Source organism: Mus caroli, chromosome 6, assembly GCF_900094665.2.
Source record: "Mus caroli chromosome 6, CAROLI_EIJ_v1.1, whole genome shotgun sequence".
Lineage (NCBI taxonomy): Eukaryota > Metazoa > Chordata > Mammalia > Rodentia > Muridae > Mus > Mus caroli.
The window spans coordinates 108,142,847-108,162,897 of NC_034575.1; the positions used below are offsets into that span (position 1 = coordinate 108,142,847).

Below are 20,051 nucleotides of genomic sequence, written 5' to 3' on the forward strand. Positions count from 1 at the left end.
AAAAAAAAAAAAAAAGAATACCTTTAAGTATTCTTTATGTTTGTTTTGAGATGGGGGTCTTATTATGTAGCCCTGGCCGTCCTCAAACTCACAGGGATTCACCCATCTCCTCTAGGGCACAAACTACCTGGCCGTTTGACCTTTTTTTCTTTTTTTAAATGTATTTTAGGAAATCTAACAAGGCTACATACCCAGTGACCATCAATAATTTTCAGAATTGCTACAACACTCAAAAAACTACAGAAGGTACTAGGTGGTGGTGGTGGCATATACATTTATCCCAGTACTCGAGAGGCAGGGGCAGGCAGATCTCTTGTGAGTTCCAGGACAGTCAGAGCTGCACAGAGAAAGCCAGTCACAAAAACAAAAACAAAACAAAACATTACAGAAGGCAAAATAAGAAATGGGAAGATGTTTTTCTCTTTGTTTTCTTCTTCTTTTTTTTTAATCCTTTTGAGGCAAGGTCTTGTATGTAGCACAGGCTCACCTTGAATTCATGGTAGTCCTACCTGAGCCTCCCCCAAGTGCTGGTATTCGGCATGAGCCACAATACACAGTGAAAAAGGGATCTTGTAGGTAGAGAGCTTTCAAGATTGAACCACAACACCTGTGTAAGGGACCATACAGGAGCTCACTGTAAAGTCATTTCAAGTTTTTGTGTTTAACGCAGTGAAATGTTCCAGACTATACCAAAAGCCAGGGAAAAGAAACTTCACAGAAGTACCACAGATTGTGTTGAGCGGGCAGAAATTGGACAGATGAGCAAGCCCAAAGCAACCCACAAAGGGAAAAAATAATCCAGTGTAATTAGGAAATCTATGGTCTAACTTTGATTGGGAGTTAAAATCCAAGAGGAAAATGCACATAGTTTGAATGTCCCACTAGCGGTGGCTAGTGAGTGACTACTTCTTGAGATCTGAACAGGAGCTGAGTTAGTATAGTCAAGAATTCTGTGTCTCTTGTGAGACTATGCAGGGGCCTAGCAAACACAGGAGTGGATGCTCACAGTCAGCTATTGGATGTATCACAGGGCTCCCAATGGAGAAGCTAGAGAAAGTACCCAAGGAGCTAAAGGGATCTGCAACCCTATAGTCGGAACAACAAGATGAACTAACCAGTACCCCGGAGCTCTTGTCTCTAGCTGCATATGTATCGAAAGATGGCCTAGTCGGCCATCACTGGAAAGAGAGGCCCATTGGACTTGCAAACTTTATATGCCCCAATATAGGGGAATGCCAGGGCCAAAAGAATGGGAATGGGAGGGTAGGGAAGTGGGGGGCGGTATGGGGGACTTTTGGGATAGCATTGGAAATGTAATTGAGGAAAATATGTAATTAAAAAAAAAAAAAAAAGAATTCTGGAAACCAAACTGTAGTTCTCCATCATTAAACCATGACTTACCTGTGAAATGGCAGGTAAACTGACCATGATGAAGAAACACACAATCAAAGTAGACATCAGAATAAAAGGGGTGGGGTGGGGAAACCAGACTGAGCCATTTCCACATAAAAGTAGGCATGAGAGTACCAGTGTAGAAACTTCAGCTGAGTCATGATGGAAACTGAAGGGTCTGTGTACAGATGTGCCCATTAAAGTATCTAATACCTGTCCTAGAAGACACTGAGATTTAGAAGTACTGTAGATGTAGCCCAAGGTAGGAAATCCATACTGGGTTAAACATTAAAATAATAATTAAAAAAAAAAAAGGTTGGCAAGCACAGATCATGCCTGTGAGTTCTTTCTGTATCCCTGCACACCCAGTTTATGGCATACTTGGACATTGCTTTTGTTTGCCGTCATTATAGAATAGACCAGAATGTCATCATCCTAAAGGGTCCTAAAGGGCAAAATAGTTATGAAGTGCTGTATTCATGCATGCATGTCTTTGTGGCAGAAACAGTACCATCGTATGTCACTTTGTTTCACAAATATGTCACTGCTTGGCATTTACATGCTGCTGACATTTTTTACTTAACTACAAAATCTTTTCAGAAATGTGGTTATCTTTTAAAAGCTAAACTCACAATCCAAGACAGCACAGGTCTGGTTAGTTTGGTAAATTTTTAAAAATCATGTTAATTAAGAGAATGCAGTCCCTTATATGTGCCAGCCATTGCCGGGTAGGAAGGAAATACTAGACCTATCTGGAAGGAATTGCTGGATTACTTGGAAGGCAGAGGTGATAGACATAGTTTCAAATGGGCTAAGTCAGCAACAGAGGTGTACAAAGTGCTTCTAGCGCTGACATTGATGTCATAGTGGATGACATTGGAGCCACATTTCTAGTGGGTGAAAGTTCAGTAGGCAGAAGAACAGGGAGGACATTTCTGGCAAGGAAATGAATGGCACGGATTGCCATGTTACCGAGAGTTGGCCATAGTGACTTTTCCCCTTTTCTCTTGTGGCATGTTTAACCAACACTCCTGTCTCATAGGGGGCTACTGAGTGGTCTCACTGTTACCATATTGCTGGGGACAACAACCCACTGGCAGTGAACAGAGCAGCAAATAACATCTCATCTCTATTGACTAAGAGCCAGATTAAAGATGGGTAAGTTTAACTTCAATGATTGCCTTGCATCTTTTCAAGTCTCTCTCCCTACTGACTTGGAATTGTTATTCACCCCCAGTGCTTTATGGTATCATTATAACCAAATGAACAGTATGAGAAGTCACCATCTAATTTATTGAAAGACATTTGTAATTACTTTAACTATTTCCATACTTTATTGAAATGTTATTTCTCCTTTTTTGTTCATTATTTTTTTTGTCTTTTCCCAAAACAGTACAGTATGGTATAGGTTTTGTTATTTAGAAAAGGCACGCATGTGCCTTTTTTCCAGAGGCAGAGGCAGATGGATCTGAGTTCAAGGCCAGCCTGGTCTACAGAGTGAGTTCCAGGACAGCCAGAACTACACAGAGAAACCCTGCCTTGAAAAACCAAATTAATTATTTAGAACAATGTGAGTTGAAAGAAGCATGAAAGCCATTACCATAACTTCTAAATTACTGGTTATCTATACTAGTAGCCATGGCCTGTTTAATCCTCCAATTGCTTTGCTTCTGAAGGCTGTTGGATTAGGTTTCTGTTTCTATCTGTGTATGTGTGGGGGCCTGAGAGTGCTATGGAGCTGTGTCATGGTGTGGAAGTCAGAGGATGACTAGTGAGAGTTGGGTCTCTCCTCCTCCCTGTGAATCAAATTCCTTTTGTCTGGCTTAGGGCAGACGCCTTTGCCAGCTGGGTCATTTCTCTGGCCTTTTAGACACTTTTTTACATGTACGCTCATTTTCCCTGGTATTTTCTTAACCATACATCCTTTGAAAACCAGTCTTAACCATTTAAAAAACTTGTATTTCAGTTATGGACATATTTCTTCCTATATTACTTTAACATTTCTTTTTAGAAAAACAACCTTTAGAAATTCAGACTGCAGAATGTTTTATATTGTATTTATTTGTGTGTGGACATGAGGGTAGAAGATAGAAGTCCAACTGAAGGATTTAGGTCTCTCCTTGTAACACATGGTCCCTGAGGATCAAGCTCAGGTCATGAGACTTAATGGCCAGTACCATTTGCTGAGCCATCTCATTAGCTTGGGAAAATATATTGAAATATCTTACCTTTGTCTCCACAGAAAAACATCCTGGGGTTTGCCCATTGATGCTGTTCAGTGGGATATCTGCAACCTCCCACTGAGAACTGCTTCTGTGGATATTATTGTAACAGATATGCCATTTGGAAAAAGGTAGAAATTGGATTCTTCTTTTTTAAATAAATACCATGAGTTTACCTGTTATTGTCCTGTCTTAGTCAGAAAACCACACCATAATTCACTCCACTCATCGTACATTACATGGGCCTATCCCACACTGCAGGCCAAGGAGCACTTGCTTCTTGGATTTCTACTCGTGGTTTGTCTTCAGTAAGCTAAGTTGCAGTTGTTTAAAAAAAAAGTGCTCTGATAGAAAACTCTATAAACACTTGACTAACAGTTTCCTTCACTGGCATAGAATAGAGGCTCTGGCCTGTAAAAGATGACTTCTTCACACCTTAGATTTGTTCTTGTCTCATGTAAGAAACTACCTATTTACCTTTTGCAATCGTTTAAACTTGACCTTCTTTTATAGGATGGGATCCAAGAAGAGAAATTGGAATCTATATCCAGCTTGCCTTCGGGAAATGAGCCGTGTCTGTAGACCAGGGACAGGCAGAGCTGTACTGCTTACTCAGGACAAGAAATGTTTTACCAAGGTACTATACATGAGAGTTAAAATCACTCACCTCCCTGTTTGTACACAATACATTTATTTGGTGCCCTCAACAGAAGAGGATGTTGGATGGACCCCCTAGAACTGGAGTTATAGTTGTAAGCCACAATGTATCAGAAACTGAACCCAGGTCCTCTCTAAAAACAGCAAGTGCTCTACTGAGTCAACTTTCCAACCCACCACTCATAGCATTTAAGTGGGAAGATATTAGGTTGTTTTAGAAGCAGACTGGTAGCCTAATGACTTATGCTTTTTGTGTGTGCCAGGCCTTATCTGGAATGGGACATGTGTGGCGAAAGGTCCATACAGTCTGGGTGAACATCGGGGGCCTTCATGCTGCAGTTTATCTTCTAAAGCGCACTGCTCAAGCCTTTGTTCATCCTTCAGATCAAGATGAAGGAAGAGACCCTCCTTGGTAAAGAAAAGAATGAAGACAATAATATTTGTAGTTCCTAACACTGGAAATATCAGCATAAAGAACTTGCTTTGGAAGAAAAATAGCAGAAAAGTAACTTACAGTACAGGTTACACTGCTTGACCACTCCAGAATGATTAGATTTTTAGCAAGGTGATTGTAATGGTATTTCTTAAGAAGCCTACACTGCTTGGCTTCTAAGTGTCAGAACACTTTAGGCCATATTCTATTGCTTGTGCAACCTACTGTTCTATGGTCTAAATTCTTTGTCTCATCTCAGAAACAGAAGCATCCCTTAAGATCTACAGTTTATCATCTGCCTTAAAATAAATAGACAACCTAAACAGAGCAAAGATGCTTGTGTGACTATTATAATAAGATATTACTAAGTAGTAGAAACATCAGTAGATAAGGTATGGAACCAACAAGCCTAATTAAAGAAATTTCTCTTTTAGTATATGGAAGCGTTATTTTCCAAAGCCCTCCCCACCCCCAAAGTGCCTGTCAGTCTTAGGGCGTAGAGGGAGCTAATGTATCTTTAAATGAAAATGTAAACTGTACACTGTACTGCTTACTCAGGACAAAGATTTACCAACCTCAAGAGAGTTAAAATCACCCACCTCCCTGTTTGTATACTCATGTAGGTCTGGTGCCCTCAACAGAAGAGGGTGTTGGATGGACCTCCTGACTTGGGAGCCCTGTTATTCCTGCCTAGCTGGTTGTTCTGTTTTCGAGTTGTACTGATTTTTCTTCAGATAGTCCTATGGGACTATCATTATATAAGTAACCTCATTACTTATCAGTTCCTTAACAGTGCCTCCTAAAAGTAATCCCTGTTTGAGCTTTATGGAAAGTTATTTATTTAGGAAAAGTCTGACTTCTTTCAGCTTAGATTTTCAGTGTGATGTTTCTATTAGAATAAAGGGCACAGACAGTACTTCCTTTGAGAACAGAATCCACATTGGCACCATAGTCAGTGGCTTTTTGGAACTACTAACTGGAGAATGAACTGGTATTATGTAAATTTTAAAGATTTTATACCCTAGATAGGCAATTTTGCAATCACAAAATATTACATTATTGATTGAACATAAACTTAAAATTCCATCCTTGATCAAAGGAACCACTTTTACCTCAAACCAAGGTGATCACAGAACAACTATGATTGTTTGTTTCATCACCATTTACCAAGTTCCTGACATAATCTTTGCCAGCAAGCATTTAATATTTACTGAACAAATGAACTACTTTTTATGCTAAGTTCTCAAGTTAATACACCAGGTTTGTACTTGGTTCACCATGGCTCTAATTCTATTAAGTATAATTAAAACATTGACTTAAGACACTGCAAATATAGTGGACACTGTTAGCTTCATCTCTGGCTGGTAAATTTTGCTAATCTGGTTACGTGAATAGGAAATAAGCTATGAAGTTTCTCCTCTAGACAAGGTTTTGTCACATAGCCCTGGCTGGCCTCTGCCTCCCAGTGTTGGGAATTAAAGATATGCAATACCATGCCAGCCAGGTGGAAGGCTTCTTATTGTGTTTGTGTGAAAGCATGTGTACCAGTGCAGGTGCCTGTGGAGGCTAGAAGCTGGTGTTAATTGGCAGTCTATGAGCTATCTGGTGTGGGTGATGGGATGTGAGGTCAAGTCCTCCTCTAGAGCAGCCTGGGATCCACTGCCACCTTTCACTATTTTGTTTGTTTGTTTGGATGGTTTTTGCATCAGGATAAAGTTCTTGCTCATCAGTTGTGAAGATGTTAGCCACTTAAGACACCAGTTTCAGCCCAAGTTCTTCCTACCTGCCTTCTGTGACCCACTTAAAGCAATACATACTTTTCTCAAGTAAAACCTCTCAGTCCAGTGTGCTCAGTACCAGTTTTCTAGGCTCTTTAGGAGTCATTCAGTGTTCACCATGTACAGCTTTCTAGAGAAGCCATTTCTCAAAATTTAAAACTTTCTAATCTTACCTATTCCTAAAAAATCTTATTTGAGATTATTGGGGGGTGATGGTGGTCCTATTTTCAAGACTAGATCAGGATATGTAGCTCAGTGAGAACACTAACCTAGGAGTTTGAAACTAAATTTCTGGGTTAAAAGGCCCAGATGGCTGTCATCTTCTGTATTTAATTGATAAGGGATAAGTATTGGTCAGGTGAAATCAATGTAACATGGAGTTATTATATACATCTTCCAGAAGTTGGTCCAGGTTCATTTTGTATGACCAAATCATTAAGAGTCCAAATTGTCACACTCCTAACAATGTACAAGTTCTTCCAATTTACCTCAAAGTTTGAATTTAATCACACTTGTCAGCGTAACAGGCCAGCCTCCCTCCCTTCCTGACAAAAGGGATGCCCAATTCCAACTGTGAAGACCCAAACTTGTCAGTCTTTCAAAAGGATGTTTTGAAGTGTAAGTGCATGCCCCCCTCTTTGGTTCACACCACAAATGAACAGTGCCAAGGCACTCCCCACTTTTTCTTTCACCATTAGGGCAAATGGCAGCATAACTGTTCTATACAAACCAATAGATTAAAAAGTCATTCCACAGTTTGACTATTTAGGACATAGGTTTATTGCCAAGCTTTCACATAAATAAAACAAGCACAGTGACAAGTCAAGCCATGTTTGTAAGCTTCATCCATTTGTAACATTTATGAGTTATAGAGCTTATATCTGTGGGAAAAAATTTAATATAACAAGCTGTTATATTGCTCAAAAGAACCACTGAATATTTCTGTTCATCTGCCAGATATTCAGCAATGTCAACTATATGGTTTTAAATTTTCTTAGCTATTATATTTTCCTTCAACTAATACAGCAAGTTGCTTGTTTCCCTTCTGAAATACTTCAGCTTTTTAATTTTTAGTTCAAAGCTTCTGACAGTTTTGCTTTCTAAAACACGAACAAGTCTGCATTTAAAATGTTCAATAACATTCAAAACAATCAGACACTCATTGAAATGACTCCTTTCAAAATGACTACACAATATTGCTCGCACCAACACAAAAGTTAGTATGTTGCAAAAGACATGCTATATTAAACTCTCTAAACAGTATACATTTCTTAAAAGTTTCTGGACAAACACTTCTACATGTCAGATATATAACACAAATGGTGTTAATTGAACAATTAAGCATCTTAAAAGCATGAAACTACAACCATCGTTCATAAATAACTTCTAACGTTGTAGTTTTATAATTTGGAACTTTGGGGAAATGTTCAAAACATTTTATGACAAACACCTTTATCCTCATGTACAAAGAAAGCTATAATACTTAAAAATGGTAATTGCATAACACATTGCATGGATTATAGAAGGTGTAACTTAAAGAGTTTAATTCATACAGAACACATATGTGCTATCTAAACTACCTTAGAAAAATCCAAACTGCATAGCAACATTTAACACAGTGACATTACTGTCACTGACCATGGTGCCTCTGCTTGCTTCTGAGAACATAAATGGCAACATCTTGGGATTATGAAAATCATGTTGATCTCGAAGACCTGTTGCTGCTCAGACAGCAGAAATATAGCCTTAAACAAGCACTGTCCTGTCCTCAAGGAATGATCTAAAGGAGGAAAAACAATAATTACACAATTACTATTCTTAATTAAGACTTTAAGAGCCATGGCAACGTTCAAGCAGGACCAAATGTGGTGCAGGGTTGGGGCAATCTGGGAAGGTTCCTTAAGAAGTTATGTTCTGAGACCATTCTCAGTGGCTCAACAACACTTGGTCAAAAATTTTAATTCTCCCCTCAGAGAAATGGAGTAGTTACTCGACTTTCAAGTTCCTTATAAGCTTACCATCAACCTTATAGTACACTCTAGATGTCCTAAAATAATATTTCTATCAGAACAAGGTAGTATAAAGCTGGTAGGTATACAAAACACTAGACTAGTTTCTATCCCTGACCCTTAATCTGCTAGTATATCCCTGGGAAGTTGCTTAAGTGCCACTGGTACCAACAGCCTCTGTTAGAGTGAACAGTAGATTTTAATGAAGGGCCAATAAAGACCAATTAAGACTACTGACTGAATTAAAAATCCACCCAGTGGAGTTAGTATTGGTTATATAACAAAATATCCAACTTTATAAATATGGCTTGAAGCCAGGTGTGGTGGTGCACGCCTTTAATCCCAGCACTCAGGAGGCAGAGGCAGGCGGATTTCTGAGTTCGAGGCCAGCCTGGTCTACAAAGTGAGTTCCAGGACAGCCAGGCTATACAGAGAAACCCTGTCTCGAAAAACCAACCAACCAACCAACCAAACAAAAAAAAAAGGCTTGAAAACATGCTACTATTGCCAAAAGGAGATCCAAACAAGTATTTCTTTGAACAAAAATTATGTAGAAAACAGGGTGATAAAGAACAAGGGCTTTTTAAAAAAGGCCAGCATTACTTGAGAAATACAAGTAACTCCAATTCAAACCTAAAGGCCACTCAATGCTCACTAACAGTGCTAATCAGAATCAATTCCTTAGCCCAGTCAAAAATAGTCCTGAATATCTTCTGGATAAACATGTCCTCCAACATATAAACTTAGTATACACTAACAAAACGTCTCAACTTCAAGGTGAAATGCTTGACTCCTAGACTTGTGACCCAGCAAAGTGCTCTATAGGTAGGGTTGCTAGAGTCTTGCCCTTGTGTCCAATTGTCATTCTACACCAACAGTTGCAAACCACAATTATACAGTTCCACCAAACGTAAGACATGTGAAAATGCCTTATTTAGCTCAGGTTTTGAAAATTAAAAATCAAACCCACAAAGACCTAACTTTCACATTAAGTACAAATGTTTAACATATATAACATGTTTTGCCTTGATAAATAAAATCATATGGCATCACCTGGCAGGAAACTTAAGTTTATTTGAACAATAATCAGCCTAAGGTAAGCCTAGCACAGGATCAGGATAGCTGCAATGGTTAGTGCAGGGAAACCCAAAGAAGTGCTTCTGAGTATAAACCAAGAGACCTCAAAATAGCAGCTTTGTTCTGTATCTCATGGGCTTTAACTATTACTTGAAAACAATTTCACAAATCACAAAACCAACATTTGTTTAGTTTCCAACTCTGCCTATTCACTGGGGAAATCCACGTCCCAATTTGATGGGGGAAAACGTGAATGAAATATTATTTGGAATATTTTAATCTCCCTGTGTGTATGCAGATGGTTTAAAGACAGGCAACCTTAACTAGTTTCTTAGTTGTCTGCCTTGGTTTTTGAAATATGCTCTCACTCACCAGGAGCCTGCTAAGTAACTAGGCTTGTGTGCTCAGCAAGTCCTAGGGATCCCTTAAGCTTGCTCTAATAGGCCTGGCTTTTTTAAAAAAGTAGGTTGCAGTGATAATAATTTAAGTTTTCATCACTTGAAACACATTTTATCAATTATCACCCAAGCCCCCTTAATGTGTCCCCTATAAAAGAATCTGACCTGCAAGTTCCAAAAGTATTACTACATTTTGTTTTTCCCTTTCACTCTGGGTTTGTTATTGTTTGGTTGTTTAAGAAGGAAGAAAAACAGTTCAGGCTGAGCTGTTAGTACTAGTCAACTTTTAACCTCAGTATTCAGGAGACAAAAGCAGGCAGAACTTTAGTCTACATATCTTGTTGCAGATCAGGCAGAGATACCTAGTGAGACCCTGCCTCAGGAAAAGCTATCATTTTTATATTCACAGTAAGCAAATTAACATGAAAAGACAGAAATTTTTAATTTGACTTTAGCTGTGCAGAATTTGGATTCTCTAGATTTGAAACTAGAAAATCCAATTAAGCAATGCAATAGTTTCTGTATACTAAAGCTCTAAGACCCTTGGTTCTAAAGATACCATATTAAAAAAAAAAATGTTAAGTAGAAGACAAAACGCCTTAATAGCTCTTTTATAGGGGAGGGACTCATTTAATATTAGTCCCACCTCACTCCTCATAACTATTTAAAAAAAAAAATTAAAGGACAATTTTAGTGTTTGAAAGAATTCCCAACCCCACCCGGGAAATCAGGCTGCAAATCTCAGCAGCTGCCCTTAGAAGGCAAAAAGCCATGCCATTTAAGCCATGGGAAGTTAGACAGTAGGAAACAAGAGACCACATGGCAGGAAGGAGGCTTTAAAGAAAGCCCACAGTGTCAAAAGACCCAACCAACAGCAGAGACAGAAAAAATAATACCCAAATCTCAACAGAAAGGTAGACGGATTTAGCCACATTCCATGGTGGCTCACTAAGGAATGCTTCAATTACAATTTTATGAAATCTCAGCCCCCCCCCCGCCCCCCCGTTTCTGTGTGTATTCCTGGCTATCCTAGATAGAACTCGATGTGTAGACCAGGCTGGGCTCAAACTCAGAGATCTGCCTGTCTCTGCCTCCAGAGTGCTGGGGTTAAAGGCATAAAGGCGTGCACCACCCCTGGGTGGCTAAACTCTGGCCCTAAGTTTTTGAAATCCAAAATTATCAGTACTTGCTTTCATGTTTAGTAATGGCTGCAGACTTAGCTTTCAGCTTAGTATAGATGAAGCACAAAAGTTGTAAAACCAGCAGCTTAAACAAATAGGATACCAGAGGTTCAATTTTTATTTCTTTATTGCTTAGTGTAAGAGAAAAAACATTAAAGTCTGCATTGGTCTTCTGTATCCCACAAGTCTGCAGTTATGGCTCCTCTGTCCATAGTTACTCAAATAAAAATTAGTTCCTTGGTAACATTTCCAGTGCTTAAAGAGTAATTTGATTATTGGCTACCATATTGGAACAAACGCAAAGTATTTCATTACTATAGTAAATTCTACTGGACAGTATTCTCTTTAAAAAAAAAAAAAAAAAAAAGAAAAAGGATTAATTTATTTAATGTGAATACACTGTTGTGGTCTTCAGACACACCAGAAGAGGGCATCAGATCCCATTACAGATGGTTGCTGGGAATTGAACTCGGGACTTGTGGAAGAGCAGTCTGTGCTCTTAAACTCCGAGTCACCTCTCCAGCCCCTGGATAGTATTATTATAGAGCACAAGCACACACAACACAACAACCTAAAAACCAAGCTTCTCAAATACATTTGTTGCTTAATCATTTTACTTGTGTCTGGCTACAAGTCAAGCAAAATTATAGGTCCTGAAGAAGCTTGGCAAAATCACATTTAGACCAGCAATAACATGAAGAGTGCCATGAGTCAAGCCAGTCCAAGAGAAAGCACTGCTTAAATAGAAAAAAATACAAGCTCACAAGACCTTAGGTCAGGAAAGACAACAAACACCTGAACTTTGCATTTCAGAAGGAACCACCTTTTACAGATGTGTACAATGACAAAATTTTAGTAAGCAGTAATCAATACTATGTGGCTCAATAATGAAATATACCTTTTAATGTCTTAAAATCTCAGTCTAGCAATATGTAAGATACATCAGGTAATATTGGGGGAGGAGACATCCACCTGGAAACCATTAATAGTTAATAGCTCAGTTTATAAATGGAGAAAAAGGAGAGAGGCATTCATGAGAGTGGAAAGTTAAGCTTTAGGTTGGATTCTCAATACATCTATTGTTGTAAAACTCCCTGGACTGTGAATAGGCCCAAATGTGGAACACCACCTGAGGGGGGTGGTGATAGACACTGAAAATCAAGGATCAAGGCAAAGAATCAACAAAAAGTACTAAGGAGTTATAAAAGAACTGCAGTGTTGAGGCCCCAGCTACAGCCTCAATTTGTGGTGTATGTACCTAATCTGTCTGGTTTCATGAGTCATCAGACTTCTAAGATCAGGAAAGGGAGAATGCCAATGCTCTGTCTAGGGGTTGGATAAGCCAGTATACTAAATGAAAATGGGGCTAAAATGAGTGTTCTAAAATACCTTTTGATAAGGCTGCAGAAGGAGCGGGAGAAATGGATATGAAGTACTGGGCTCTTTAAAAATGCTTAAAATTCTGCTTATATATACTAACTCGCGACACTGTAATTTCATACTGTAGTAAGGATCTCAAGCGGGAGAGTATTAAACTCGGGTGAGCAGGTCTTTACCTCGGTGAAAAATACTCCGAGGCGGATCACAAGCAATAATAACCTGTAGTTTTGCTGCATAAAAGCCCAGATGACTACCTAGCCTCCCATTTTCCTTATTTGCCCCTATTAAAATACTTCCCGACAAAACCGAAAATCTGTGGGAAGCCTTGTCCCTCCAATTTTACACCTGTTCAATTCCCCTGCAGGACAACGCCCACACCCCAGGTTAGCCTTTAAGCCTGCCCAGAAGACTCCCGCCCATCTTCTAGAAAGACTCGAGTTGCAGCAGATCACGAGGGAAGAGGGGGAAGGGATTCTTCCAGGCCCAGGGCGGTCCTCAGAAGCCAGGAGGCAGCAGAGAACTCCCAGAAAGGTATTGCAACACTCCCCTCCCCCCTCCGGAGAAGGGTGCGGCCTTCTCCCCGCCTACTCCACTGCAGCTCCCTTACTGATAACAACTCGGAGCGACTTTGGGAGAGCAAGTGCTTCCTGCCTCCAAAACAGCCCAACTGAGCCCTCGCTCCTTCCCTCCACTCCCCCGAGTGCGCGATGGAGGTCTGGCTCAGCATGCCCCTCTTGGGGCAACTCAAGTCGGAAACGTGCTTGCACCCGCCCCGCCGCCGCTCAGTCCTACTGCCCGTCCCCGCCCCCAGCGCGCGCTTCCTGCCACGTTGCGCAGGGGCGCGGGGCCAGACTCTGCGGCGCGGGGCCGAGGGGAGGGCCGGAACCTGGGAGCGCCTCCTCGCCGCCCCCGCCGGCCGGCGGATGGACTCAACTTGCACGAACGCGGGCCAATGGCAAGGGCCAGTTTTCTGGGCCCCGATAGCCAATCAGACGACGAGGCCCGGCCGGCGGCGGGTAAAACGACTCCCCCAGAGGAAGGGGAGGGTGGGCGGCCGCTCGCGCGCGAGCTACTTTCGCTGACCCTCCCTCCCCTCCCCCGCCCCGCCAGAGGCCGACCGCGCCCGCACGTCCAGCTCGCCTCACCCCACCTACCTCCCGCCCCACCCAGTGGGCAGAGCGAGGCTGCCGGCGGCTGCGCACTCCGGCGGCCGTTAACTGACAGGCGCCTCACGCCAACCAAAACACGCCATTTGTGTTTTCACACACGGCGGGAGGAAAAGAAGCCAATCAGCGACGAGACGTCGACCGGAAGCGCTCCTCCGCCCCCCTCCCAGCCATGGCCGCGTCCGGTGGAGACTATTCCGCTCCCTTCTCCCTCCCCCTCCGGTTGCTGCAGGGCGGACCGCATTCCTGCCCACCACCCGCTTGCCCCTTCCAGCGTCACGACTCGTACCCGGCTGTCTCACAGAGCGGCTCCACCACGCTCGGAGGGCCTGCCGCGGCCGTCCGTCCCCGCAAACGCACCGAGCCGCCCTCCCGCCAGAGTCCCGATCCCCTACCTAGCCGAGGCTCTCTGAGGAGCCGGAGCCCCAGAGCACAGCCTCTTCTTTAGGCGGCCCCGGCAGCCTCCGCTGATTGGCGGCGCGCCGGCCAATAAGTGTGGGGCGGTGGGCGGAGAGGCCAATGGCGCGGCGGGAGGGGGCGTGTCCCGCGTGCCCCTGGCGCCGGCACTGGGAATCCCCGTGCGGTCAGTGGCGTTTCCGCTCGGGCAGCGGGCTGAGTGAGCTGCCGCCGCTGCCGCCGCTGCCGCCGCCGGGGGAGGGGCGGCCGCCGCCCGCCTGCGCTCAGAGACTCACGCAGCCCTAGTCCCGCCAGTCCGCCAACACAGTAGTGCCGGCCCCCCTCCGCCCCTGGCCCTCCCCCTCCCCGCCTCGGGCTCGCTCCGCCTTTTCTGCCCCCCACCCCCACCTCACGGGTACGGGCCATTCCCGGCCAGGAAACGCCGTGGCGCCGCGTTGGGCCTAACTCGAGTCTCGCTGCCTCCCGGGAGTGCCGTGCGCCGCAGCCCGGGCCCAGGCCCCGGCAGCGCCTGGGTCAAGGTAAGGGTCTAACAGAAAAGAGACACCGAACCACACGACCGGGCCCCGGGGGAAAGAAGGGTCACCTCAGTCTCCCTGCGTTCCCTCTCCTCGGGGTCGTGGGCCTGGGCCTCCCCAGGCTGGTAGCAGGAAGATGCTTGCCCTTTTCGTCTTCTCGGCTACCTTTACACACCATTGCACCCCTCTTGCCCAGAGAGAAAGGCTCCCCTTAATCTAGTCGACCCCACTACCTTTTTAATGTCTTCCCTGGGTCAGGACTCTTCCCCTCCCCCTACTCTGGTCTCCCCTTTTTGCCTGGGTATTGCCTACTCCACGTTTATACCCTTTTCAGGAGAGGCCTCCCAACCCTGCTCTCAAAATACACATACTTTTTTTTCTGTCCCTGAGCCCCCCACCTCCCCTGTTCTTGCGGCCTTGTGACAACTCTGGTCGCTCGTGGGGGCCCAGCCTTCCTCTCCATAATCTTCCTGAACGCCTCTCCTCTGGTCTTCCAGTTGCTATCTCAGATGGCTGCTGCTTTTCCCACACCAAAGACATTACCTTCGCCACCCCCACCTCACATTCTTGGACTCCCTGTGGCGTATGCCCCAGTATCCTTGCGATATCCCTGTTGAATTTGTAGGGTTCTAGCCTGGAATTGAGCCAGATTTTGTCGTTTTCCCTGCCTAGGGCGTGGAGAGCGATCTTTTAAGAACGACTCTAAAGAAGAGGGGGAGGGATATGCCCCTATGAATCCGTGCAAGCCAAGATCCTAGGTAAATGGTAGTGGGCAAAAGCCCTGGTTTTAGTAGGTGAATCGCTCTGAAGGAAAGTTTCAACTCCTGGGAAAGCCCCTTCTATGCTAATTTATTCTATCGGGCGCCTTTGCCTTTCTCATTCTTAGGAATAAGGGATCTTTCTCCTGTGTACTGATGCTGCAGCCCGCCCTGCTGGTCTGGGTCAGGGGTGCGTGGATGACCTGCATTTTCTGCTTTCTCATGTTACTTGTGTAACATCTTCACCAGCAACTCATTTCTCGCCCAGAGCTCTGGGCTCTGGGTTTTGTCTATACCTGGATTCCTTTTGCCAATTGTTCCTGTGCTCAAAATACTTAAAAAGATTCAGGGTTCTCGAATTTCCTCCATACCTTGACTAAATTGTTTTTAGATGACATATTTGTGACCAAGGTCATGTTTACATTACTTCCTTGCTTATATGTTAAATACCTATACTTTTGATTGGGGAGGATCCAGATGGAGGAGGTTCCAGGAGGAGGTTTGTGTGCAGCATATTGAGAGGAAAGTGTTTTGATGGTTAATTTGATATTAATAATGGTTTAGGTCGCTAGGAGGAAAGCTTTAAGAGGTTATTTTGATGTGTGCAATCTGACCTAGGACTTAAGCAGAGAATACTGACATAATTAGAGATTTCTGAGTTTGGAGGACACAGGAATTTCTTTTCCCTGGATTTCTTCCAGTTTTCTCAGGAGGATCATTAGTTCTCTGGCCAGAATTTGTGGCCTGTTATGGGATTAGAGGCTTTAAGGTTATTCAGATTGTCATGTGTAGAATATTGGGTTATGTTCTTTGGTAGGACATGACCCAAGGCTCTTGTTCCTAGCTGGAAAATTGACCTTTTTAAAACTAAAACTTAATGCTTACATCCACATTGCTGGTTTAATTAAAACGAATATTTGGAATTTGGTATTTGTTGATTTTTCAAATCAAAGACCTCAATTTAAAAGTGACCTTAGAATTGTTCCTTTCTAAAAGCATAGTTCCAATCCTTCCAGCGTGGAGCACTTGTCCAAAAAAAAAAAAGTGTGTTAAGAAGTGGGGGNGGGGTAAAGAAAAGGTTGCTCCTGTGTTGGATCACAGGAGTGAGTATACAAGGCGGCAGCAGCTGCTGGCTCTGGAGCTCTGGTTGCTACGTGAGAAGCTTGAGTAGTGCTGGCTGCTGTCTCCAGGGAAGGACAGCAGTGCAGCGTCCATTAATGCTGTTGGCTGCAGGGAACTGCACTTAGTGATGGCTGCTCAGGCTGGAAAGAAACCTTGCTTGCTTTCCTGGGAAATTGTACTGCTGAGCTGGTTTGCTTTTTGCTAGTGAAGAGACCAGAATTAGCAATTCATAACTGTATCCATTTATGGATATCAGCATCTGAAAACTGGATCAAAGTTAAAGACTTGGGGTTTTTTGTTTGGGGAGGGGTTGGAAGCTTTTTGTTACTATCTGAGGTTTTACCCTTCACAGGACTTAAAGTTCATTAGTGTTTTGATCTTTTTTAACCCCTAAAAAACCTAAAAATAGTAATGTAAAGGTTTTTCTGAGAACAAAAATAGGGTGAGGAGGATCTTTGTTTTGTTTTCCCAATGCAAGTGACATGAATTCCTCCATCTTTTAATTGCTTGAGTCATTTCAGATTTGTATTTGTCTCTCCGTATTAGGCCGTATTTACCTTTGTGAATAGATCGATGTTCTTTGAAACATCTTACTATATAGTTGGGTGCCTAAACTAAAAAGAGCTGCTTTTGGATTAATGCTTGGTTTGTTGTTAATTTCTAAATTAATCTGTAGACCTCTCCAGATTAGATATACTTACTGATAATCTGACCTATAAATTGGATTAATCATGTATGTGTTGGATTATAGACTTTCCACCGAACAAAGATGTGTTTTGGCAGTAATCCATCAGAAACACAGAAGGAATATTCAGAAATTGAGTAAGTTTAGTTTAAGATACTAAGAAGGCAGCAAGAGTCCATTCTAAGCCCACTCTACCCCTAACCAAACAGAACCAGGGTGATCTTTGATTAAGCCTTTTTAAGTAGTTTGTCTGGCAAGGAATATTTGAAACTGAACCATCACCCAGGCATGTGCAGCACATAAAATCGTAGGGTTTTTCCTCCCTAGGATTATTACTGCAACCAATGCCTTTTCCTTCGGGAGTCTGTTTGTTTAATTTTGTACAAATTTATTTAGATCCCATAAACATTTATAATTTGTAGTAATGGTTCTAGAATTTATAGCAAAAAATGAAGAAACATTGTAGAGTATTTTGAATTCACAAATATAGTTCATATTGTTTTTCCAGTGCTAAAAGCAAGTCCATAAAACAAAACTCTCTTAATGATTGTTTTAGATGGTTGTGATATTTTTGTTACATAGATTAGGTGCTGTATCCCATAAGTATGATATCACTCATACTGATACTACAGTTCAAGGTATTTACAGTTAAGGTGCAAGTGTTTTGAGCTTAATTATAATATACAAGTTCCCTTAGAAAATAATGACTACCACTTTTATTTCCTGTTTTTGGATCTGATTGTGGTCTCACAGTAATCTCTGGAAGATCAAGAGGCTTTTTTCTTAGAAGGATTACTTGAACTGACACACTTAAAAATGCCTACATCTTGATACTGCTTAGCATCTAGAAGCCTGCACACTTTAGAAATTATTCTGACCCTTTTGATGAAGGTGGATCTTTGAAACATAAGGCAGTAGTAGTCAGTAATTATTGACTACATATCTACAATAAATTAGATCATAAGTAAAATAAAATTTTATTACAACTTTTGGCTAAACTAGTGGGTTTTTTTTTTTTTTCAGTTTAATTTGAAATTAGGAGGCCTGACTAGTGGTGAACTTAGACTGAAAAATATGCGTATAATAGTTCAACTGGTAGTCATTTTTTTTAAACTGGTAGCCATTTATAATTTGGTTTAAAGTGTCCTTTCAGGTAGACTTAGAAAAGAAGAGCAATGCACCTATGAGGTAGATAAGTCTTGGAGCCCAGAGATTCTAACACATCTAGTAAATGGCATGACCTTCATTTGCTATTGTGATTCATTTCTCTAGTGGCTGGAATTCAGGGAAATTGCAAAAGGTAAAAGGAGTACCCTTTCTTTCACTTAACGATACATACTTTGTTAAATCATGTAACCTTAGTGAAATTGTCCTGCTCTATATTAAGTTACAAACTGGGTAGAGATGCCAGTAACCCTGAGAGTTGATTCTCTTAGAAAGCATCCCTTGGACAAGTTCTTACTCAGTACTTGAAGAAAGGAGCTGTGAGGTACACAGAAGTACAGTCTATGTTTTTCTTATGAGTAAGGGTTCTCAAACCCCAACCCCTTCCTTCCATTACTGTTTCCTTTCTTTCTTTTTTTTTTTTTTAATTTTTTTTCAGAGTATCTAGGGAAATGCCTGAATGAAATTTCCATAAAGTATCTTTGGTGTCAGGAAAATGATTTTTTTTTTAATCTTTTAAAAATCATTGGTATTCTCAAAACCCTAAGAGTATTGCTCAGTTTTCTTTGGTGTGTGTGTTTGCCACTTCCATGTCTCTTCTGTCTTGTCTTGTAGTATGAGGCTTCCCAGAGTTTTCATGGCACATTGAAGTGATAATCATACATGTATACACCAGAGATGAAGAAACCTAATTTAGGGATTACAACACAAAACAGCAACAAATGAGTGGCTGTAAGAATTCTGGCTAGAGAATCAAGTTTTTGATTTATACTACTGAATCGAGGGGAAATGCCAGTTCCTTGCTGCTCTATTTGAGAACTAGGTGGAAGTATGGGAGGAGCCACAGACCTCTGCAGCAGGATTTTGTGTGAGTAGAAAAGGAAGATTTTTGTTTGAAATCGCCAGCTGCTTATGTCAGACTGACTCCCTTATTATGCCTCCAGTAGGCCTGTCAATATGGCCAAACAGCTAGATAAGTGCGGGGCAGGACAAAGGGCTCTTTGCACAGCAGGGAAGCAGTGTTGGTGGGGGAGGGGCCGGAGGTAGGGAAGGCAAGAGATTTTTTTTTCCCCCTAGGAGATTATTCACTTTGGTTTACAATTAAAGAAACTGTTTTTAGTTTTCACTTACGCCTTTAATTTATGTCAAGCACATACTTTTAAAACCCAGATTTCATACGGTCTAGAAATCAGAAAGAACCTATCCTACCTTCTGAGGAGTGGGGAGACCCTAAAGCTTTGTATGGATTAAAGTGAGTTCCATATAAATGTAAGTTGCCTCCTTAGTGGACCAGGCTTAGAGCATCTAGATTTTAGTAATGATTGGAATGACCTCTTCTGTGTAAAGTAAATTTGTATTTCAGTATATGCAGTCTGTTTAGTTGGGTTTAGATTTGACAAGGTGTACTGTTTTCCTTTGTGCAATATTTACATGTTTGATCATTATGTAAAATGTGAACTGAAAAAGGATTTTTATAACAGCCATTTAGCTTACATCTGTATGTTCTGTACTCAGGAAACTGATTCAAGAGACTGAGCCAAAGACTGTCAGCTAAGCTATAGAATAAGACTCTTGTATCAAAAAACAAACAGACAGACAGACAGGAACCCCCCCCCCTCCCCAACACACATAAGGAGAACTTACCTTATTGTTTCAGTCTTCCTCCTACTTCCTGCGGAATCTGATATGCACTGGAG

The 20,051-nt window shown here is 42.0% G+C and overlaps 2 protein-coding genes and 1 long non-coding RNA gene across 7 annotated transcripts in view; 2 read left to right on the plus strand and 1 right to left on the minus strand.

The window, feature by feature from the left end:
• Positions 1-5,137, plus strand: part of Thumpd3 (THUMP domain containing 3) — a 22,835-nt gene extending 17,698 nt beyond the window's left edge. The window contains exons 6-10 of the mRNA XM_021164140.2: positions 1,806-1,899; positions 2,435-2,550; positions 3,635-3,745; positions 4,128-4,251; positions 4,535-5,137. Coding sequence (XP_021019799.1) covers positions 1,806-1,899; positions 2,435-2,550; positions 3,635-3,745; positions 4,128-4,251; positions 4,535-4,687 — 598 coding nt within the window. The 3' untranslated portion in view covers positions 4,688-5,137. The remainder of the gene's footprint in view (positions 1-1,805; positions 1,900-2,434; positions 2,551-3,634; positions 3,746-4,127; positions 4,252-4,534) is intronic.
• A 2,101-nt stretch (positions 5,138-7,238) lies between these two features.
• On the minus strand, positions 7,239-14,159 carry LOC110296227. The gene is made up of 2 exons (XR_002378163.1): positions 13,983-14,159; positions 7,239-8,262 (listed from the first exon to the last, which is right to left on the minus strand). It is a non-coding gene; the product is annotated as an uncharacterized LOC110296227 (long non-coding RNA).
• Positions 14,160-14,226: 67 nt separating this feature from the next.
• The window catches only part of Setd5 (SET domain containing 5), a 75,079-nt gene continuing 69,254 nt past the window's right edge, over positions 14,227-20,051 (plus strand). For 3 of the 5 annotated variants that reach the window (XM_021164226.2, XM_029478742.1, XM_029478741.1), the window contains exon 1: positions 14,229-14,628. The gene's annotated coding sequence lies outside the window, so the exon portion shown is untranslated. Of the gene's footprint in view, positions 14,629-20,051 lie in introns of all 5 variants that reach the window. The other 2 variants (XM_021164228.2, XM_021164230.2) reach the window with 1 other exon arrangement.